Here is a 25,303-nt window from a genome sequence, read left to right as displayed (position 1 = left end):
ACCATTTTATTTGAATGAACTACTACTTTTTTTTTCTTTTGAATGAATAGTTTCTTTTATTTTTGTGTTTGGTTAATAACCGAATAATCGAATCAAACCAAACTGAAATCGATAACAATCAAACTGATGAATATATATTTTATTTGATTTGATTTTAATAATTTTAAAATTAATTAAATTAGTTTAATTTTGATTTTGATCAATAATCGATCCACGAACACCCCTACTTATTCTTATTCAAATTCAATAAACCTATAAATATAAATATTTATGTAAGTTTCTCTCACACACATTTATATATATATATGAAATTCTCCATTTTAGAAATAGAGAAAAAATATTGTCAACATACAGGTGCATTTCTAGTGTTTTTGGTTATCCCAATTCTGTCTGTCTCTAGGGTTTCGCCGCCTCTATCAGGAAATCATGGCTCGCCGAAGCTCTGGTAATAAGCATATTCGATGTACTTTTGTGTATTGATCATTTCAATGTAAATCTAGTTTCCACGTTGCTCATCGTTTTCGCTTTCTACTGTCTATTTTCTGATGATGTTTGTTAATCCTGAAAATTAAAATGGAATCGAATATCATAGTTCCTTTCAGTTGATTTCTTTAGGATGGCTTCATATTTGAAGGCAATTGATATATCATAAAGTTTTAATTTTTCTTTTAATTCGAGCCTTCTCTTATGGCAACATGTAAGAATTTTCTTACTATAAATCTATAGTAGTTGTAATTTCTAGATGTGTAGCTTTGGTTTAGAAACCTTGAACCCCATTATTCTTTTTGGTGATTGTTTAAATTCTTTCTTCTCTTAATACTTGCAACTATGCTTATCTAATGAAGAAACTGTAGATACAATAGTTGGTGCCCTAATTGGAGCTTGTTTCCCAATTATTTATCTCATGGGTTTAATCACGTGTCAATTAAATTATCTCAAGTTAGGTGCATATCCGGTTGATTGTATTTCTGGTTCCTGGGTATTAACAAGAAGACAAGCTTCAGTTATATTGAAAACCTAATTGCTGCATTGATTATTATTTTTGCACTATATATCACCGAATAGTTTTATTTTTAATTGTCCATCGATTTTTGTATTGGGCATGATTTTGACATGAGATCTTCCTCAAAAATAAAATGAGGCCCAGAAATTTTGAAATGAGATTTAGCAATTGCTAAAAGGGACAGGATACATACTTACTTTGTTTTAGTGCATCATTCTTCCTATTCATTGTATAGGATTGAGGTAGCGATATTTTTTCTTCTTGTCTTTATATATGGTTGTCACCCAATTCTGCATTATTCTTGTTGTGTTGATTGGCTGCCCTAGTTCATCTTAATTCTCAATCAATGTTTGCATTTGGCACCTTACATTTTGCGCTGAAGTCTTCTGTTGTAATTTATTAGTTTCATTCTTTGCTAAAGGAAAAAAAGGCAACTTTTTGGTCCCTTTTTATTCTGGTTGATGATTTTTTTATTTTCCTTGTTTTGTTATCTAGGAAGATCTGCTCGTCCTCCCCCTCGTGCTGCCCCCCGTCCTGCTCCAGCCCCAGGTTGGTTTTTTTGGTAGTCAGACTTTTATCTCTTGGCAAATTATTTATGTCATTTGGTTTGCAGTACATCTTCCTTTCTTTTCTTGTGCATTTTCACATTCTCTCTCTTTTTTTGCAGTAAACCATGCTCCTCCACCAGCTCCGATGCAACATACTGGTGGTGGATCCATGCTTAGTGGTATTGGTTCTACCATAGCTCAAGGTATGAGAATATCCTGCTGTCCTGTAGTATGAAAACTTAAATCACAGTTCTTCTATTATATTTTGTCCGCAAGACTTTCAACGAATGCAAAACAGCTTTTAGTAACCTTTCTCTTTTCTTCATCAAAAATGATATTTTGTTTGCAAAGCTGTCCTCCAATATGTAGAAAACTTCATCATAGTTCTTCAAATATATTTTGTTCACGAAGTTGCTTAATGATGTCTCGTCTGTTTATGATTATTATGTTTTACAGGGATGGCCTTTGGTACTGGAAGTGCTGTGGCACACAGGACTGTAGATGCTGTCATGGGTCCACGCACAATTCAACATGAAACTGTTGCTTCTCAGGCACCTTCTGCAGCTGCTCCAACAACCAGCGGTGCTGGTTCAGATGCTTGCAGTGTGCACACTAAAGCATTTCAAGATGTAAGTGTTAATTTCACACCTTTTAACTACTATAATTTTCAAATTGGAGGTTGTTCTTTCAGCCTTCAAGTCGGTATGACTTATCTTGTCTTCACAAGAAGATTCTGATGAAGCCATTGTTTGTGGTTCAACTTGCAGTGCATTAATAGTTCTGGAAGTGACATTGACAAGTGTCAGTTCTACATGGACATGTTGTCGGAGTGCAGGAGGAACTCAATGATGAATGCCTAAGCTTTTGTTGGTTGGGTGTTAGTTTTACAACTTTGAACTCATTCTTAATCTTATTGTTGAAACAACGATGGAATTATGATCTAGCTGCATTGATTTGGCAAAGTGAATTTGGTTCTTGATATACCGTTCCTCCAATAAATATAGGCTGAAGCCTGAAGTATTGGATCTTTATAGGCCTGTCCATGATTCTATATTTCAGTTTGCTTTTTATGTTATGATGTGCTGCCTTTGATTACTCTCCAATTGTTAGAGATACAAGAACTCCAAGTTTGTCTGTGAGTATAATGTTGATTGACTAACCAGCTGACATCTTTAAAAATGTCATGAAACTAGAATATTGAGTCTAGACTTCGCCTGTCTTTGTGGACTAGGGCTGCTGATTTCAAGATTGTTGCTATTATCCTTGAGTTTTCTAATTCTGCAACTCATTTCCATAAAAGTTTTTTGTTCAAGTGCAGCTAAGTACAACTCTCTTTTGCAGGTGGAATTTTTTCTCTAGTACAACTTTTTGTATTAGAAATTCTATGATTCAAATGAAAAGAACCTCTCAGAACAAAGATCATGTTCAGTACCCTGTTATTAGTGTATGCCTATTATCCGCTGGCATGTGGTCTTAAAAACTGTATTCAACCTCTATTACTATTTTTGAGAGATTTTTGTTGCCTATGCTAATAAATCGCCATTTAATGGGTTGTTCTTAAAAGGTCTGTTAATATTCAGTTGTGCGAGCCCTGGATTAGATAATCAGATGTCTGTTACAAAGATTTGGATCCATTTTCCTATATGATGTGCTGCGTTATGTTTTCTCTTGTTTATTTATAATTGGGATTATTGCAAATATATTGTACGACGCGTAGTAATGGTTCTTTGATGCTATATTTCAGCTTGCTTTATATGTTATGATGTGTTGCCTTTGGCTTCATTGATTACTAATTGCATCATTAATGCCCGAGAACTCCAAGGTCTTCTGTGAGCGTAGCCTTGATTCCTATGCTCCCCAGTTAGTACGTTTTCTTTAAATTCTGTTTCTGAGAAGCCTGAAATGGATGATGAGACGTCTGTTACATAGATCGATCTGTATGTGGTGCATCACAATATTTTGAATCTTATTTGTCATAATATATATATATATATATATATATATGTGTGTGTGTGTGTGTCTGTGTGTGTGTGTGTGTATTTAGAATGCTATTTAGATTGAGTAGTGATGGCCTTAATAATTTGAATCTTGTGATATTACCCTGTGCTTATAGTGCTTAGTTGTGTTAATATGTGATGGTAATTCATCTCTATGAATGTTGTCGGTTTTACCGTTGATTCATAACGAATGTTATGGCTGGCTATGCTCATATCATCTCAACTTTCTTCAAGGCTTTAACTCGGTCCTACTTCCAAATTAGAAGAGGCTAACCTCTTGCTCTAAAACCTTTCGTTCCATTAGTAAATTAAATAAAGAGAAATTTACGTAGCTAGGCATTCTCAACAAATTATATCGTATTTTAGCTCAATTTTAAACTTAATGTTCATTCAGCCCTAATTTAATTTCTTTATAATATCACTAATTTCTCTTATATCTGCCAATCAGTAACACCACCTTCACCGCTATAACTAGGAGTGCTAACACATGGACTGCCCGAAGTTTAATTTGTTTCTAATTCTTTTAATCCAATATCTTTTTATAAAAAAAAAAATTCGAAGGCCAAAGGCCATTTTATTAGAAAATCCAAAAGGGAAACTACATAAATTGGACTCATCAAGAAAAATATTTACTCAAATTGGACCTAACCCAATATATTTACCCTTATTGGATCTATGACTTAGAAATATTAGAGTCATTTACTTAAATAATAGAGTATATAGTATTAATTACGAATTTTAGTACATATTTTAGCTTTATCAAAAATTGCAGTATTTTTTTAAATCCAAAATAGTAAAAAAAATAATATATTTTAATCTTTCTCTCCTTTTTTTTCTTTTGTCTGTTTTCCCTTTCTCTCTCTTTCTCTTTCTTCCCCCCTCTCTCCTCTTTTGTTGTCGCTTTTTTTTCCCTCTCTTTCTCTTTCTCTTTCTCCTTTTTTTAAAAATAATAATTAATTATCCTAATTTAAATTTAATTTTTTAATTAAATATTATGGAAATGATGATTTTATTATTTTTTAAATTAAATAATTTTTTTATGTAAATACATATAATGCATTTGTAACACAATAAAGAAAATAAATATAAATAATAATTGTAATATATTTTGAATTCAATATATTATACATATTAAGGGCATGTTTCTATGCACGTGGTGAATATATAACTAAAATAATTTTAATTAAAAATAATTACAATATTTTTTAATTCAATATATTATACATATTATAGGCATGTTTCAATGCACGTGGTAAATATATAACTAAAATATTTTTAATACAAATATATTATAAGTATTATGTGTGAATTTTAAAATTTTCAGTACTATTTAAATTAGCTTACGTTGTTAGAAATATATTATATTTGTTGAAATAACAACAATGGAATTCATAACAATGTATAGTATTGAATTCGAATTGTAATACATTTTAATTATAGACATGTTTCAATGCACGTGATGAATATATAACTAAAATATTTTTAATACAATAATATATTCGTTAATAAGAGAAAAAAATAATTATAATAGATTTTGAATTCAATATATTATAATTAAAATATGATAAATATATTATTAAAATATTTTTAATACAAATGTATTATAAGTTTTATGTGTGAATTTCAAATATTTCGATACTATTTAAATTAGTTTTAAATTAGAACAATTAATTATTATTTTTAAAAGAGGGAGAAATAGAAAGAGAGAGAGAAGAAATGGACAAAAAAAAAAGAAGAGTCAGAGATAGAGGGAGGGGAGGGGGGTAATTGAGTGATTTTAGTTATTAATTAAGATAATTATACTATAAATCGTAATAAAAAAATATACCCTAAAATGTGATTATTAATCTAAAAGAATTTGTTTATATAAAAATTCCAAAATATTATCTGAAATACCTCTTAAATTGCATAGACCAGTGGTTCTTTTGTCCTTCTTTATTGTCTTTTCATTTAGAGCATGTTTGGAAAGCCACACTGTAATTGTGATTTGGTGTAATTACACTTTTTGGCATATTTGGTAGACTAAGTAATTATTTGGTAAGAGAGAAATTTGGTGTAATTGAAGAGGAGTAATTACACTCTTCAATACATAGGGAGAGTAAGAAATTTGTGTAATTAGGTGGGAGTGGCCTCTGTGGCAGACAAGATGAGAAAAGCGAGACTGAGATGGTTTGGACATGTGTAGAGGAGGGGTGTCGATGCTCCAGTTAGGATGTGCGAGTGGTTAGATTTGGGTGTTATGCGGATGGGTAGGGGTAGACCGAAAAAGTATTGGAGAGAGGTGATTAGACAACATATGGCACTACTCCATATCACCGAGGACATGACCTTTGATAGAAATGAGTGGATGTTGCAGATTAGGGTAGAAGGCTAGTAGATATAATGTTGTCTTGCCATGTGTCTTTTTAGAGTGGTCATAGGTCTAGGTGTGCCAGTATAGTTGTAATGTTATTGCCTTTAATTATCACATTACTTTGCTATCATTATTGTTCTTGTCCTGTAGAATTTGCATCGCTTTTTATTTTTTGTCATTATACTATATATATCTTACCTTGGGTCTATGAATTTTGAGTCGGGGGTCTTTCGGAAACAACCTCTCTATCTTCATGAGGTAGTGGTAAGGTCTGTGTACATCCTACCCTCCCCAAACTCCACTTGTGAAATTTCATTGGTTATGTTGAGTTGTAGTTGTTGTATGTATACCTTTAATTTATTAACATTGAATTAATGTCTTTGATATAGTGAGTAAATATGTTTAAAACTCGATCAATTAAGAGGGGTAAAATGGTAAACTCAATATACCAATCATTATTTCCTTAATACGTGTGTGTCAATTCAAAATTTGACAAGTAAAAAAGGACAGTGAGTATAATGGTTGATCATTTTTTGACTAAAATAATAAATAATTAGCTTACAAGAAAAATAATTATAAGAAATATTAAATTTACTAATTTATTTAATAAAATTAATTACTAGAGATACAAATTTTTATTTTTAATTAAATTATCTTCTTTTATTACATTTCTTTTTAAAGACACTATCACATTATCTATATATTATCATTGTATCATTTTTATTAGCTGTTTATTTTTGTCCCTTTTTATCTTTTTAATGTTTTATCTTGTTTTTATTTTCTCTTTTGATATTTTTATTTTTTAACAAAAACAAAAATAAAACACAGATAAAAATATTAGCTAACTATTTTAGATTAATAAAAAAATATAATATTAAACTCACTAATTTATTTACAATACTACTCATTCTTTAATCATATCATGTCAGTATATGATATGTTGTGATGATATCATTGAGAAATGAGTTGGTTGTACATGAATGACTGTAGGAAACCTTAATGATACCATAATAGTATATGAATATGCTATTGTAATATCATTAAGGAATTAATAGTTTTTTATTAGAAAAAATGAAGGAAATCTTAATGCTACCACACTAATATATTCATATATTGTGATGGTATCATACATGGTCTGAAAAGTGTTACAGATTATATGAAATAGTCCTTAATGATACCATGTCAGTATATGATATGTTGTGATGGTATCATTGATAAATTATTTCCTCCCTTGAAGGATTGCGTATTAGTCAATGATATTATGCTATTATATATATAGTATGTTGGTATCATTGAGGAGTGAGTTGGTCGTACATGAATGAATGTAGGAAACCTTAATGATACCATAAAAGTATATGTATATACTGTTATGGTATCATTAATGAATGAGTAGTATTGTTAATGAAAAGGAAGGAAACCTTAGTGCTACCACAACAATATATTCACATAATGTGATCGTATAATATTCGATATCTAATTCTTCTTCTTTCGTCCTTAATGATACCATATCAGTATATCACATGTTGTGATGGTATTATTGAGAAATAAGCTGGTTGGACATGAACGGTTGTAGGAAACCTTGATGATACCATAAAAGTATTTTTTTTGATTTTCCACTCAGTATTCGGTACCCACATTGGAGCCCGACTAAATTCAAATTCACATCAAAAAGTCCCACATTAGAGGGGAGGGGGTAAAGTGTTTCCTAACAAAGGTGACTCTATACCCAAGGGGACTCGAACTCGAGGCCTCTTGGTTAAGGATGAAAGAGTACTTACCACTCCACCATAATCCTTGTTAGTCCATAATAATATTTGAATATATGAAAACAGTCCTTAATGATACCATGTCAGTATATGATATGTTGTAATGATATCATTGAAAAATGAGTTGGTTGTACATGAAGATTTGTAGGAAATCTTAATGATATTGTAACAATACATGAATATATGAAAATAATCCTTAATGATACCATATCATTATATGATAGTATCATTGAGAAATGAGTTGGTTGTACATGAATGGTGGTAGAAAATCTTAATGATACCATAAAAATATATGAATATAATTATGGTATTATTAAGGAATGAGTGGTTTTGTAAATAAATGAATGAAGGAAACCTTAGTGCTACCACAATAATATATTCATATCCTGTGATGGTATCTTACATGATCCGAGGAGTGTTACCAATATATGAAATAGTCTTTGATGATACTATATCAGTATATAATATGTTGTGATGGTATCACTGAAAAGTTATGAGTTCCTTCATTGGAGGTCTGCTCATTAGTCAATGATACCATGCTATTACATATAATGTGTTGGTATCATTAAGGAACAAGTTGGTTGTACATGAATGAAATGTAAAAAACGTCAATGATACCATATCAGTATATGTATATACTGTTATGATATCATTAATGACTTAGTAGTATTATGAATGAATGAAGGAAGGAAGAAAACACTAGTACTATCATAATAGTATATTCACATATTGTGATGGTATCATACATAATCTTATGAGTGTTCTGGATTATATAAAACAATCATTAATGATATCATGTCAGTATATGATGGTATCATAGAGGTGCCGCTGAATGATTGAAGTACACATCAATGATACTGTAATGACCCACTAGGTCGTTTTGAGACCCACTAGTCATTTTGAGTACAAGAACTTTTTATTTCATAAAAAATTCACCCCATAAATTTTTAATAGGTATTTTGGACTATTCGATAACTATGGTTATTTAGTTAGGGATAAATTTAGATACTACTTTAATTAATGGACTAAAGTGGTAATTTATTTAATATCCTATAATACTTGTTTCATATTATTAAAATAAGCTAGGGGTATTTGTCACTTCTAATATATAAGAGTTTTAGAAAAAGGAAAAATAAAGAGCGCGAAGAACTCACCTGCGCATGCGGCAGACGAAAGGAGCAGGTAAAGAATTTTACCTCAATTTCAACTACTAGTTATGTGCATTAAGTTATGGTATATATATGTAATATGGAGTAATAATAATAATATACTAATATAATAGATACATGTCAATTGAAATTGGTTAGCAACATGTGCATTTAGGGATTGGGAGATATATCATTAGGTAATGATTGTTTGGGATATTAATAAGGGAATAATGGGTGTATGTAGCCTTCTGCAGAATGGTTGCTCTCTCGTGAGTTAACATATTGTTCTTTAGCTTCGTTAATTTATTTATTTTTCTTATAATTATCACATTATAATTGAAGTTTTGATATATTGAGATAGGTAATTAAATGTTAGGTATATTATATTATATGAATACCATTAGAGTTATAAAATTAGAGGAATTGAGGCTTAACCCTAAACTTGAGTTTAGGGGAATTGATTATAGAGTTGGGTGAGTTGTTGGATCTAGGTTAAACATATATATAATAAGTGTGTCTATGGACTCGTTTGCTTATGAATATTGTATATTTGATAGATCGAAAATATTTTGAGACATTGAAGAAAGGAAAGACATCAGTGGATTAGCTTACTTGATTTTGATTCTTCCGTTGAGGTACGTTATGTTTTATTCTATATCATAGATAGATTCTTAATATTGATTGATAGTCATTGAGTAATTTGTGAAATCTACTATGCATTTAATTATTGTGATTTGTATGATTGATACGTTGTTGTGGTTGGTCTGCAATCCGAAGACCGTGAAATCTATAATCTTGAATTTGCCCTATCAAAAGTGATGCTTTGAATAAAGAAGACTTGATGAAATATTGTTAATAAAGTGGAATGTTATAATAAAGAATGATAAATTAATTATATTTGGATCGGGTGTCACGAGCCGAAATAATATATTTGGATCGAGTGCCACGAGCCGACACAATATATTTAGATCGAGTGTCATATTCGAATATGGTATATTTGAATCGGGTATCACATTCCGACACGATATATTTGTATCGGGTGTCACGATCTGACACAATATTATTGAATCGGGTGTCACATTTCGATATGGTATATTTGGATCGGATGTCACGAGCCGACACGATATATTTTGATTAGTTGTCACGAGCTGACATGATATTGAGTGTCACATTCCGACATGGTAATATTAAAGAAAAACAAATTAAATAACTTAATACTACCCAATCTCAAATAAATTATTTCCCAAAAGACCATGGTGTGGAGGCTCGATTCCTCATGTATATTCTTGATATTGTTGATTGGTTACGTAATTGTTTTATTGTGTTGTCAGTTGATCTTGTTGCTTGCCACCTATTAATTGCTGTAGTTGATTTTCTGCTATTAATTTATGCATATTGATTCTTATTTCGAGTCGGTCGATGATACCTACTTAGTACATATTGCCCCGTATTGACCCCTACTTGTATTTTTCTTTATTTTATTTTCTAGAGTACAGCGAGTGTACCATCGACTTCTACTCGAGCTTAGCTATAGCCAGTGTCCAGCACATCAGGTTCCAGGGTGAGCTATTCATTCTAGCTCGTGTTGGATTCTCTCAATCATGACACGATGTCCTTAGTTTTCGTACTCGAACTATGTTATTTATTTTATTCTAGCGTTTGACATTTTCAAATTTATTATTTTAGAATCAAATATTTTTGATGTGATGACTTTCAGGTTTTGAAAAAAGTATCTAATAAACTTTAGTGATTTTATTATTTTTACTCTCCTAAATTGAGCTTCCGAATTATTATCATATTTTATAAGTTGAGGTTTGTATCGTTAGTTCTCCCACTTAGGAAGTTAAGTGTGGTTGTCACTCATGTCCCATTTTGGGTCGTGACAAACTTGGTATCAGAGATTTAGATTCGGTGATCTCATCACACATGGACAAGTCTAGTAGAGTCTTGTGGAATGGTACAGGGACGCCTTTACTTTTCTTAGAGAGGATACATGACTTTAGAAAAATTCTATTCCTTCTTTTTTTCGTTCTATTAATTGAATCCAATTGATATCTAGGTGATACAAATTGGAATCTGACCTTCTTCACTCTATTTCGCGAATGATTAGAACTAGAGCGACAACAATGTCTAAGCCATTCATTAGAGCTGGTACTAAATTAGAGTACCGTAAGAAGTATGTGGGATTTGATGAATCGTGTAAGTGTATGATTGTAATGTGGACCAAACTAGGTTATTGTGGTATCTAAAAATCAAAGAGATGGAGTTAGATGAATGAAAATGTTTGATATGGACAAACTTGGTCATTTGAGTTATGGCACATTTGGTGTTGTTTGGGATAGTTGAAGTTTACCAATGGTTCTACAAGCACCACTTTGCTTATGGGAATATATAGAAGAACTACCATGAATACTTACAGTTGTCCAACAGTCTTAAGATTCATCTAGTCATCGGGGTCATATCCCGTCTATGTGTGATTAAATATAGGGACTACTAAGTCAAGATCTGATGCTCTTAAGGGTTGTTTATAATCATAGCTACTGATCTAAGATTTTTGATAGTGTTGTTAGAGGTTCTGTATGACTTGGGCAGCGTCTTCTGACTTCTTCATGGAGAAGTACATCCCCCGAACCTTGAGGGACAAGAGCAGAAATAAGTTCCTGAATATAGAGCAAGGAAAGATGTTTGTTGCAGTGTATGAGGCCAGGTTTCATGCCTTATCTATATATACTACAAAAATTTTCTTCAATATAGAAGAGTGGATTCCCCCGCTTTTCTGAAAGGGTTGTGGTTAGAATCTCTACAGTAGTTTCATAGATTGAGTTTATATCAAAGAGGGCCATGATACGACTACTACAATGATATCATTGTTTACTTGGTTAGAGTTATGGATTGTGTTACTTTTGCCAGCGATCTGATCTACAAAAAAATGCGTATTGCTTGGGCTAGAGACAAAACAGATCGGATTTGGTAATGTTTTGTAGTTATTCAATGGGTAGAAATGTGTGGGCCATTTTGGTATGACCTTCTCGATAGGTATAATGTGTTCTAGTGGTGGATCTAATGGACTTTCTTGGTGTGGTACTAGTGATATGGAAATGGATACGTCGATTGTCAAGTGCGAATAATAACTACTTAAGGAGTTATCAATGTTATCACATGCTCATATAATGATATTCGATGTTTCATTTGCAGTTGAGAAACCAACTAGTTTGTTACTATGGATGCTTGGGTTAAGCATTTTTTTATAACAAAGATTTTAGTGGTGGATATTTGATACGATTAATGTGTTTAGGTTGTCGAGCGTATTTCGAAGATTCTTAATAAGGATCAGTGATTTCATCATAAGATCAAAAGGAGTTGATTGATATAGGAACGACTAGATTATAGGTAAAGAAAGACCCAATGAGTAAATTTGGGTAAAGACAATTGAAGATTTTAGTAAGAAAGTGCTTATAAAATTGGGTTAGTCCTTTGAATTTGGTTGGCATAATTGGGTTTGAGGTATCGTGTTAATGACAAGGTTGACTTGTGGTGATGGTAAAGGCTACTGAGTATGATGGTAACAAGAGTTCGTAATAGATTGTGATTGTGATGCAACTATATGATAAGAACTTTCGGTTAAATAGATTCGGTATGGTAATAACAACTTGTGATTATCTAAGGTTGTGGTCTGATACTATTTGGTTAGTAGTACGGTCATATGAAAAGTTATACGATGTGTTGAGACACCGCTTGAGTAAAATTGAAAGGAGCTAGAGTCATAAATGAAAAGAATTAGCGGGATGTAGTTTAAACTTTAAAAGGAGGCGAGAACAAGGATAGTTACTTTGAATACAAATCCAAAGATGTATCTTCAAAGAGAGTGGAGAATTGGATTCAGAGACACATGGTGCCATCTGTTTTGCTCTGGTTAAGGTGATAGTGTTACGTGTCATTTATATGGATTAAAAATTGTTGGATAAGATTTGAGAAAGAAGTCTACAAGCGTTCGGCTTGAGTGTGGTGATAAGTTTTTTTGTGGTTTCGAGTTTGGTAACTGGTGCCGTTGGGTTTTTAACAAAGGATATAGTAAGGTCGATGGAGAAGCGATCAATGATAAGCTAAGATACGTGATTTCATAAAGATCTTCAAGGTATGAGCTAATTTTGATAGATAAGAGAATTAGGTGCTATAGTTGGAATCAGAATTTAAGTTTTTCATTTTGAGTCTACGTTCGTGGTGATATGTTTTGTCAAGGTATGGATTGTTAAGGTAAGAAATGATCGATTCCATTAGGTATTGATCATTTTGAAGGACTTGTGCATGGCTTGGATCATAAATTTGATTACTTTTGATTGTTAAATGTCATATGACAACATAAACTCAAAATATTTATCCACCTAGATGCCTCTACTCATGAATATGGGTGGGGGCTAAGACGTGTCCATAGCTCACACTCAATATGAAACATAACAAAAATCTTTGGAAATAGTAACTAACTCAACAACTAGTCCCCGATAAATGTGGACTCACCACAACGCTGCTGAATAGGGAAGCTCAACTAGCCACGTAGATGAGTATGATCTTCAATCTCAATCCCTACATTATGAGATAATGTAGGCAAAAGTATGCATTAGTACGTTGGAATGTACTAAGTATGTGGGCAATGCAATGCATGAAAAATCATATTTGTAGCAATGACCATTTGAAATAGCATGTTAGGAGAAATAGTCAAAAATCATAAGCTGTTTTAAGAAAGATCAATGCATAATAACCATAAGAGTATCATGTAAAATGAAAGATAGGATTAGTCATTTAAAACATACATAAACGTACATATGTGGGATAGGAACCATAAACGACAATAAGACCATGCGAGCTATAACATGGAATCTGATGATACCCACATCGAGAAGGAGGAGGCTACTTTGCAAAGGTAGACTCCTAATCGTGAACATGTGCTATTTGTGGATCCATTAGCTAGGCCATAAAGGCAACCTATGGTGGCACGTAATTTATGGGACATAAGGCTGCTACTAAGGCTTTTGGTAGGGCCCCCACCTCATGTCTACTCGATGCTAAGTCAAATCCCACGGAATACATACATAGCATAAAAATCATAATTGCATATATTATAGTCTTGATCATAGATTTGAAATCATAGAGTGGTTCATTTTCATAACATAAGTGCAATGTGGGTATTGTCCTTCCACATTACAAATCATACATACATAGACATGATTTATACTTGGAAATTAGGGTAAAACTTGGATGCATAATTAATTTGAATGAGATTCATAATAATACCTTTGAAATCATTAAATAAAACCTCTCATAGAATAGAACTTAAAAATTCATGATCATAGCTTATACTTGAAATTAGGGTAAAACATGAATGTATGATCAATTGATTTGAAAATCATGTAATTGATTTGAAAACATGCATGATCATAAACTTTATATTAGTCCATACATAATTCATATAGATAATATCATTAGGAAGTATAATTGAAAATACTCATAATTTTTATCATGAATCCTAGAAATCAAAATAGGAAAATTCATGGAAAACTCTTCAATTCAATGCAATAACCATCAATTTATATCAAAATAGACTCATGATCATACTTTGAATCATAATTCATGCAATAGGAATGGAGATCATAAAACCCATAAAATACCATACTTTAATTTGATAGAAAACCTTGAGAAATTGATTAGGCTTCATGGATGAAATGATCCATGAATCAATACCCACATACCTTAAGTGAGAACACCAATTAATTTGGAAGAACTTGAGAGTTTTGATGAAGAGCTTGAGTGAATTTACATGAAGTCTTCAATGAAGCCCTTGAGAGTCTTTTGTAGAGAGAAAAATATTTGAGTAGATGAATTGTAGAACAATGAATAGAATTAGGGGTTTAGGTGAATTTATAGAGTCGGATTAGGCCCTAAAAACGTCTAGGTTCATTGACTAATAATTTGAGAAAGGTCTAAAATGCTCTTTAAAAGAACTCAACTCGACCAGGAAAACTCTCCCAGGTCCACGACGCGGACCTGTTGCGGACCCTACTGGTTCATGAATTTCTTTGAAAATTTATCTTCCGATATACGGGTCCTAAATATCCACCGAAATCATTTTCCTGCAGGTTTTGACCAACTGATCAATATTTCAGACACGAATTTTCCAAAAAGATTAAGGATAATGCATTACTTGAGCGGCCTATTCTCAAGGCATTCTTAAGGTACTTGTAATCATTTTTTAGGGATGTTACATTCACACAAATCCATTACTTTTCAAATTGTATTTGTTGGCCGGGATAAAAATTGATCATTACGTCAACATCTTTGCCCGAAGACTCTTTCATCGTCTCCTATTAAAGAGGGTTACTTCCAAAAGTGTAGTTGTTCGCCAGGAAAAAATTGGTCACCATGTCAACATCTTTCCCCGAAGATTCTTTCATCGTCTTCTTTCAAACAGGGGCAAGTTGTTGATACCCAGTTTTGTCCCTCTTTTTTTCTAATTTATTTTCTTGAGCTTCTAAATTACTAATAAGCCGAATACTTTAAATCAACATCATCATCATCATCATCATTTTTTTATTATTGTTTTCACTATTCTTCAAAATTAATAATGTATTATCAACACTACTATTATTACTTTACTATCATCTTTCTTAAAATCAATTATCGTTACTTTATTTTAGATTTCATACTTATTGAATTAGTTATACATACCTTAACTCTTTCCATAATTGTTAATTGTCATTGCATAATATATATTACACTAGCTAATATATTAGAAGCTCAAAAGAATTAATTTAAAAAGGAAAAAGACTAATTAATTTGGCCAACTCGGCCTACCGGATGAGCCCAAAATAAGTTGGTCCAACTTTTGCCTAACTATCCATTTTCTTCAATTTGTCTTAGAGAAAATATTAGCTTCAAAACTCTTTATTCAACAACCACATCCTATCCTTTTCCTCTCTTAGACAAATTTTGCTTTCATCCTCAATTAAAATGGTATCATCATTTTCAACGAAGTGTTCCCTCTCTCTCCTACAAATTCAAATTCTTTATGAAAAGTCAAATGACTCTTTTGTTCTTCAAATCCCTTCCAAAGCCTAGACTATAAATACTTCCATATATCTTTTGTTGAGGACCAAGTTTTTGGCTGGCTAAGAAAATCACGCAAAGATTTCACACACGAAAAGAACTACACTATATATATATATATATATATATATATATATATATATATATATATATATATATATCAAAAACACACTTAAACTATCCTTTTTTTTTAGTTTCATACCTAAATTATTGAGAATGTGACTTTCATACCTAAACTATCACTTATTAGTTTGAGAAACGCACATCTCTCTTTTATTTTACTCTCATCATGGTGTCTGTACTACACTCTCTCTTTTATGTAAAAACTTTTATGACATCACACTCCACATGAACAAAAATAAAAATTAAATAAATAATTAGAATTAATTAAAATTAAAGATTAAAGTATTACTACCCCCCAAAAAATTATAAAATAAAATATAAATATTTTTATTCTCCACTCCATCACTTTCTCTCACCATACCCCCACCCCTCTAATTTTTTTAGTTTTATTTTTATTTTTTAAAAACTTTTATAAAAGTTTTTTTAAAAAAAAATCTTACTTAATCCCCCTCCCCTGAAATAATAATTTAGATGTTATTTTTTTTTTTTTTAAAAAAAATTCTACGTCGCCCCACCTAAAAAAGGGTTAAAAATTAAAAATAAATTAATAGCGAAAAGTTAGATAGAGTGGGTATAATTTATTTTTTTTAAAAGAATAAAAATAATAACATTTTTTTTAGAAAGAAGTGGGGAAGGAGATGAAGTATGATTTTTTTAAAAAAATATTTTATAAAAGAAATGTAAAAAAAATAAAAGGACGGAGGATTGTCGCACGAGGGTGGGGGATTGGGGGAGGTGGTGGAATGGGTGAGGAAAATATTTTAAGTTTTTTTTTTTTAAAATAATTTCTTTTGTTTAAAAAAATTTTGGATAAAAATACTTTAGTCTTTGACTTTGCTAATATTAATAGTTTATTTAATTTTTGCTAATGTAAAATATTTTATCCATATGAAATATCATGTGACAAGGTATTTTCAAGAAAATGTATTACACATACTACTGAGTTGTGTTACTCAAACTAATAAGTGATAATTTAGATATGAAACTCACACTTCAAATAGTTCAAATATAAAATTTTAAAAAATAAAATAATTTAGATATATATTCTTTCTGTTGTATTAGAAGTGTGTGAGTTAAAATGGTATCAAAATGTCTGTTATTTGTCCAGAGAGTCAAAATTGAGGATAATTTAGTCATTTTACCTATAAATTGATGTATAAGCTAAAGCTACGTGGCTTAAATTCCAGGAGCCACCGCATTCTTTTTCGAAGCGGTCTTTTCAGTTCTTTCCGGCTGCTAAATATTTCGAGGAGCATCCATGGTGAGGAACGAGTCGAAGACAGAATTATAGGTGTTTTGGCACTTCAATCTTCATTCTTGAATCTCCAATCTTCGGATTGCTGCAATTTTAAGATAATTCTTTGTATTTCTCTGTTTTTGTCTTTAACTTTTTTTTAGATTTGATTTATTAAGTATTGTTCTTCATATGTTTTTCCACGATTTTCTTTTGATCTTCAATTTTTTTCTCCCGTTTCTAGATTTGTCTGAATATATTTATAAAGTTTTTGTTTTAGATTTAGTTCTATGGATTGATGAAGTTTTGATTTTTGCACTATCAAAATCTATGGAGAATAGAACTTATGGCCAAAATTGAGATAAAGGCCTACCAGGAATTGCAAAACCCATATCATTAGTGGCAGCATGAACATTCAGAGAACCATTAAAAGGACAAAAAAATAAATTATATGTCATCTGTGCAGTAAGAAATATATGGTATAATCTCGGGTTGTTGAGGAAGATTTGGGAAGAAAGGTTGAAAACTTGGGGAGAATAGTTGAGAGAGAGACAGATAGTGCCATCTGTGCAGTTAGAAAAATCTTTCATGCTATTGTTGTACCAATAGGTTTACGAGTAGCAATTACTCTGTGTTTTTTCAGCTGAACAACTCTCAAGTTCAAAATCCAAAACCGAAGCCAACAAAATTTGGAAGTTTACATAAAGGGGAGGAACAAGCACAGTAAGCATTTAGTTATTAATGACCGTAAAAAGAGCAGTCCGGTGTACTAAGGCTTCCGCTATGTGCAGGATCCGGGAAAGGATCCGGACCACAAAGATCTATTGTACGCAGCCTTACCTTGCATTTCTGCTAGAAGCTGTTTTCAAGCCTTGAATCCATGACCTCCTGATGACATGACAACAACTTTACCAGTTACTCCAAAGCTCCCTTACCAGTTACTCCAAAACTCCCTTTGTTATTAATGACTGTACTATAAATAAAATGCAAAGTTGAAACAAATTAAAGTTATAAACTAACTTCTCCAATGGTACAACCTGCCACGTTGTCCCTTCCATTTTTTTTACCTACCAGCTCAGCCATGCTCCCAATTTCCTTGAGGCAATTAGGAACTTCACTAATGGAATATGAGATTAGTTGTTATTAGTTTGTAGATACGGAGCCTCCTAAAACGATCTACTAAATTCATAGAGTTGTTCCAGGGGATCAAAACAGTCTGTTATTAATGGAATTCCTTTTCCGCTCTTAGATTCCATTATTTAATTTGCTTTGTAACTCTTTTCCTGTTATGATTACTCAAATAAAATTCAGGATTAATATGTTACCCTTCCTTTTTGTTTTCTATTGTTCGGGAACCCTCAAGTTTGTTGTACTAAATTTTTGCGGCTTGACAAATCCTAGAATACAATATGTGTTCTTGACTTGTAATTGATTATAATTCTTTATAAATTACCTCAAGTTCTTTGTGTGAGTCCCTCAAATGACACCGTTTTGATTCCTTAAACAAACCTGAAAAGATGTAAAAATTGGTCCGTTATCGTTAAAATGTTGTTTCAGCATTAGTTTACCAAAAATATTTCAGATATTAATTGGACGGATTGCTTATTTGGTTCAACATCAAATGGCGCCACTGGACGTCGTGATCCAGAAACATCAATGGTCACCAAAAAAGGTTTATCTTACTCTTAACATTCCAACAATGCTTGCAAACCTTCTGTGGACACTCATGTCATACATTATTGCAACTACTATATCAAACACCCCTAACACGTACTCTCCATCGGAGTTAAAAACACTTTATGGTAGCAATACGAATTCTCCACTACTTATGACTTTGCCAACAGAGCAAATGAAGGCTAACTCATTCTGATGGTTATGACTGGCAAGAATCAGTTGATTCTTTCGGTGCACTTTGGTCCTTCTTGCATAGACTATCCTTTGTATAACTATCCATCCTTCATTCAAAACTGTTGCGTCTTTGTTAGCGGTATTGAGCAAGTATGGTTTAACACTTGTTATTAGATGGTCATGATTTTATTTCCTAACTGTATCTTCTTTTATGATTTGTATTGGAGAAGGGGGATTTAACATTTCCTTGCTTAATAATCTTTCTCAGATATGACGTGGTAGTTGATGCAATAGACAATGCTCTAAGTCGCTACGTAATTAATGACTGTTGCGTTATGCTTGGGAGGTTAACTGTTTGTTTGCTTCTTTCTTTGATAAGTTGGTCGTTTCTTGTGATGTTTTCATTTTATACAAATTTTGCTGACGGAGACTGTCATGTTGAGGTATGTTGACGGAGATTATCTGGACCTGCTGTAGGACTAGAAGGCCAGGTACCATTTCCTGACAGCAATCATCATTCTGAGAGCTTGTGTTTCCCTAAAACTTCGAATTGATTCGTAACTCTAGGCTCCGGATGGTTTGTATAGCCGACAATTTACAATTACAATGGAGGTCCATTCTATCAATGCCTATTTCCAACTCTTCTGCCCACAAAGCTTGTCATAAATGTCCTAACAGCGGAGTACTGAGAGTATGCAATTATTCTCGAAATAGATCACACTGTCGAGTGACAATGTAATAAGAATATGCAGTTTGGTATCTAATTTAATATCTCCTGAAGTTGACAAGGATTTTCTAAAAAGAGTGGATGACTTATACCAATATTGCATGTACATTTAGTTTGTGTGAAAAACAACACATTAGTTAGGGATTGCATCTTCTTAAACATATTTAATCATGATATGTAGCCATTCTCTGTGAATAAACGTAGGTGAGTGGTCTCATTTTTCAATGTTTTTTTGCAGTACGTTATTGTTCGACTGTCTTAGCTTCTCTTTTTCCAGTTTGTTTACTTCTAAAAGAGCCTTCATTTGCTTGAAATTTTGCAGCAAAAGGATAGTACTTACAATTTTGCGTCATTTACATGTTTATTAACATGTGGAGAAGAAAAATATTAAATGACTTTCAGAGGGGAAACAAATTATATATATATATACATAGATACAGAATCAAGGTGCACAATACACGCACAAGGAAGTTATGAACTGGGGAGACATACAGAGTGCATCTGAAAGCTCTGGTGAGGAGTTTTCATCATCATCACCGGAAGAAAATTGGTCACGCTCTTAATACAAACATGAATCAATTTACAACTTGTATTATAAGCAGTTAGTGATTGATATAAAGTGATTCTTTTTTTCAAGCTATAAAAATATGATATAACGGGCTAATTAAATCTAGTCTTTTATATATATATGTCACTTTTCATATAAATAATCTGGAATCAAAGTATATCTTCAACCCTTAAGGTATCCTTAACTTTAAATATAGAGATGCATATGTCACTCTTCTTCTATTTCGTTCTTCCATTTAAAACAAAGTTGAAAGTTGATATTTGCACAATTGGGGATGATGCACAAGAACCCCCTCCAACTTTGCCCGAAATCTCAATTACACACCTTAATTTCACTGGAGTCTTGTTACCCTCCTGAACTCATTTATTTTGTAATTTCGTGCATCTTTTATGCATATGTGGCACACTGAACCAGCACACGTGCCTCAACTGCATGGATTCACGGAGTGTGTCACGTATACAATAAGGTGCACGGAATTATAAATTAAACGAGTTCAGCGGGGTAATAGGACCTTAGTGAAGTTAAGGTGTGTAGTTGGGATTTCGGGCATAGTTGGAGGGGGTACTTATGCCTTTTCGCTTTGCAATATGGCATATTTACTTGATTCATGCTTACGAGGGATTTTGTGGAAGGAAAATACTTTTTGATGATTTATTTGATTCTTCAAAAAAAATTTGATCGTCGACATCAAGTTATTCAAGTTCGTATTCAAGGTATGTCAAGGTAAAACTCTCTTCTTCTCATCACACGAATGAAAAAGTATCAAATCATCGAATAAGTATTTTTATTATTCTATAGTTAGGAAGGCCCTCTGTGAATGACATTTGGAGGATAAATGATTTTATTCCTTGACGTTATTGTGTAGTCACTACTAAAAAAATGTGAAAAAACGACGCCAAAAAGCGACGGACTGCGTAGTATTTTTGGTCAAACTCGACGGAAAAGCGACACAGTCACTTCCGTCGCTTTTTTGCTCGACGCTTTTAAAAAAGCGACGGACAGGGTCGCAAAAAGTGACAGACTGCGTTGCTCCTAAATTTTTTCAATTAAAAAAATATAAATAAAAAAATGATGGACTCCGTCGTTTTATTTCTTTTCAAAAAATAATTATTTAATATAAAGCGACGGACTGTGTTGGTTTCTTTTTAAATTTTTTCAAAAAAGTGACGGATTAATGGTCTCCGTCCATCGCTTTTTGATCTTGGTGTTCTTAAAAATTTCCAAAAAAGCGACAGCTGTAGGGTCCCTGTCCGTCGCTTTAATGGAGAAATTTTGACAGTAGAAACCTGCAGTTTCTGCTGCCCACCTGCAATCAAAATTCAATTCAATTCATAGCAATTCAGCCCGTTCAAACACAACTAACAACAAATAAAATACGCAAAATACATAATAACAAACATAATTAAACACTTAAAATGAATAAAGTCATTATTTAGAACGATTTAAAGTGTCTCAAAGTTAACAAAAAAAATTAAAATGTTCATAAACTAACACAGGAAACCTAAGGACTATTTGCTATGTATTCATCACTATCGTCGGATTCAACCGAAGTGGACCCTCTTGAATAACAGAGCGGAGGCTGACGGACGAGGTTGAACACTTGTTCTTTAATTTGCTCAACTTGTTCATTCATACTTTTTTGCTCCTTAACCCTTCTTGCCTCAGATTCTACCAATGTGTGTATAAGTTCTGCAATTTACTGAGACATAGCAGCTATCTGAACCTCGTCAATGGCCTCGACTTGACGCGATGATCCAATACCTTCTAAACCTGATTGGAGTCGTCGTACATCATTCTTAGAGCCAATTTCATATATTCGTCCCTTGTGGCTGCCTCTAATTACTTTTTCTGTTCAAATTTGAGTGGATTATTCGGGTGTCAGCTGGATCGAATCTCCCATATCACCTATGTACCGCTCATAATCTTGTTGTATATTAAAAAATAAAAGTTATAATCAATATATATATATGTGTGTGTGTGTATTAAAAATAAAAGTTAGAATCAAAATATATTATACATTATGTTAAATAACTTACATAGGCTCGTTCGGCCTTTTCCTCCACTCACTCATTCGGATCCGATGCATTAGTATTTTTCTTTACATTAGTCTTTTTAAAGACTTCATGACAATAAGAAGTGCGTCCCAATTCTTTTTCCTATAAATAAAAATACAATTAATGAAATAATATTTTGTCGAATAATTTATTTAAGAAAATGAATTTAAACTTAAAATTTAGAAACTTTATCATCTCCCTCTGAATCGTACCAACACTCTTTGCACCTCCGGTGTGCAACGAACCACCCTTTAGGCTGGCTCTAGCTTTTTTTTCTTGATCGGACAAAGCCTTGAATTCTTCGGTATCTCACTACGGCATAATTCTTCAAATATATGAGGCAACATCCAACTCAAAGGTGTCCGATCATCCCTAGCTTTCTTTAGCAAGCTAGACAGTCTGATTCTCGCTTTTCTTTCAAAAATGGTCGTAATGACCATATTGTACCTTGGCTCCCATGTACATAAAGTCTATAAAAATAAATAACATTAAATAATTAGTTAAGTAAAGTATAGTAAAAATATTAAACGTAACTTTAAAAAATAGATTCAAACATATATATATATATATATATATATATATATATATCTTGAATTCATTAAACATCGCTTGACAAATACTGTTTGGAATCTCCCGCCAAAAGTGATAGGGCTATATTGCCTCTTAACACTCTCCTGAAGAGCCCTAGCAGCCTCCTTTAAAGGATGTCACCTGAAAGACACATAATAAACATGTAATTAGTTCATGAATAATTTATTAATGTAGCAAAAATAAATAAATAAAATATTAATTTTACGAGGATCCATCAGTCTCAATCATGACTCTCCCAAGTCTTTCCCTCTGCCTAGGAGCTAACCCAGGTATATCATGTGCTACCACCGGTCTATTAGCAGAACAAGGTGAAGCTGATCCTATAGGAGTGTCAGTCTCAACACTAGAATCTCTAAGTCTCAGAGTAGATAGATGAGGTGACTGAGATATGGGAGATAGAATTGTGGGAGATGGAGTAGACGAAGATGCTACTCTCTGGGGTCAAGCAATAACCTCTTTGGGTAGCTGGTAGGTATGATCATATGAAGTATATTAGACCTGTAAAAAAGAAGAAGTGTCGCGTGGTCTGCGAAGCTGACTATGGTAAACTAAAGGATTCATAGTCCCAAAAGGCATAACATGAATATGTGTAGGACTAGCTCGTCGGTGCTGTATTTCCGACGATAAAGAAATATGTCCTGGAATATCTTCAGGATCAACAGGTCTCCTAGACTTCTTTGTACTCCTACCAGAATGGCTAACCCTAGGATGATCCCAGGATCTATCACCATCACCAGATGATATCTATATATAAAATAACAATACAATATATAAAAAACATAAATTAAATAAATTTAGGGTTAGCGAAATAAATAACTTACATACTAGTTATAATCTACCACTCTATTCCTCCTCGCTTGTTTCATTTTCATCATCCTTCCATTCCTCCTCCTCAGTTATTTCATATTCATTTTCATCCCATTCCTCCTCCTCAAATGATTCATATTCTTCATTTACTTCTTCCTTAACATTTGGCATTATAAGTTCATCATCAGAAACCTCTTCTAGTATGTGTTGAGGATGTTCTAGTGTGATTTCCAACTCAACATCAATTTGTTGTTGAACAAGTGCAACATCATTTTGGTATGCCACATCTAATAGATTCTCAATTTCAATTCTTCCCACAGACTTTGTCTTAATAATAACCCACCAATCAGCCTTATCTCTACGCAATGGATATGGAGTGTAATAGACTTGCTTATCATTTTGGGCAATGATAAAAGGATCATAACTTCTGTATTGTCTGGTGTGCTTAATTTCAATTATATTATGTTGTTGGTCCACCCTTGTGCCTCTGTGTGATGGGTCAAACCACTTACACCGAAACAATACTATTTTTTAGGTCAACCTGAATATCTTACTTCAGTAATCTCTTGAATGACACCATAATATTCTACAGTTTGGCCATTACTGTTGACATCACCTAGAACACACACACCACTATTATTGGTTTTATTGTGCATAGAAACTTCTTCAGTTTGATACTTAAAACCATTCACACAATATTTATTCATTGTATGAATTTGAGATTCATGCCCGAGTGCGATCTCTCTCACTAATGGCGAATGTTCGATATTTGAATATTCATCATAAACCTACAAATTGATTTCAAAATAATACAATTTACTATAAAATTAAAACATTATACCTATTGATTCAATATAAGCTTTCACACTTACATAATTCTTTAGCCATTTGGAAAACCTCATATATATGGCTTCATTGCTCCATGTGTTTACGAATGAGCTAATATTGATATGTACAATTTTGATAGTTAGTAATCACTTATTACTATATAATTTGATTATATAATTTAACACTTACTTAAGATATGACTGAATTTCTGGACAATTAAGCAGAATATGGGTCACAGCTGATTGTCTTTCCATAGTAGTGAAGCCTCGTCTTTCACGCCTTTTAAATCCTTGATCACTTTGATTAAAAATTAAAATCGATGGAAATATCAGATAACTATCACCTTCATCATTGAGATTAGGCCTATTTCTCCTACATGGATCTTCATCCCCAAAGTAATAGGAATAAAAGTCACCAGTTTCTCTCGCAATATGAGCTTGAATAATTGATCTTTCGATCTTTTCTCTCTGTTTAATTGTTTGTTTGCAGCTTCCAATTTTTCTGAATGTATATATCATTATATGTTAACTAATAATTATAGTATATATAAGAAAAATAACTTAATTACTTATATAAGAAAAATATTACCTCTCAAATGAATACATCCACC

The 25,303-nt window shown here is 32.4% G+C and overlaps 1 protein-coding gene across 2 annotated transcripts; it reads left to right on the top strand.

The window, feature by feature from the left end:
* Positions 1–297: 297 nt before the first annotated feature.
* On the top strand, positions 298–3,216 carry LOC129877687 (uncharacterized protein C6C3.02c-like). Of its 2 annotated transcripts, XM_055953215.1 has the most exons (6): positions 298–445; positions 1,499–1,552; positions 1,671–1,754; positions 2,008–2,180; positions 2,319–2,428; positions 2,893–3,216. In XM_055953215.1, the coding sequence occupies exons 1-5, from the start codon at positions 427–429 to the stop codon at positions 2,409–2,411; spliced, it is 423 nt and encodes a 140-aa protein (XP_055809190.1). In that variant the 5' UTR covers positions 298–426; the 3' UTR covers positions 2,412–2,428; positions 2,893–3,216. The 2 variants fall into 2 exon arrangements, with proteins under 2 accessions (XP_055809190.1, XP_055809189.1); XM_055953214.1 differs by lacking the exon at positions 2,893–3,216 and having other exon boundaries at positions 2,319–2,582.
* Positions 3,217–25,303: the final 22,087 nt, after the last annotated feature.

Source organism: Solanum dulcamara, chromosome 12 (assembly GCF_947179165.1).
Source record: "Solanum dulcamara chromosome 12, daSolDulc1.2, whole genome shotgun sequence".
NCBI lineage: Eukaryota > Viridiplantae > Streptophyta > Magnoliopsida > Solanales > Solanaceae > Solanum > Solanum dulcamara.
Note: the sequence above shows the minus strand (reverse complement) of the source record. Positions and strands in the feature narration are given on the sequence as shown.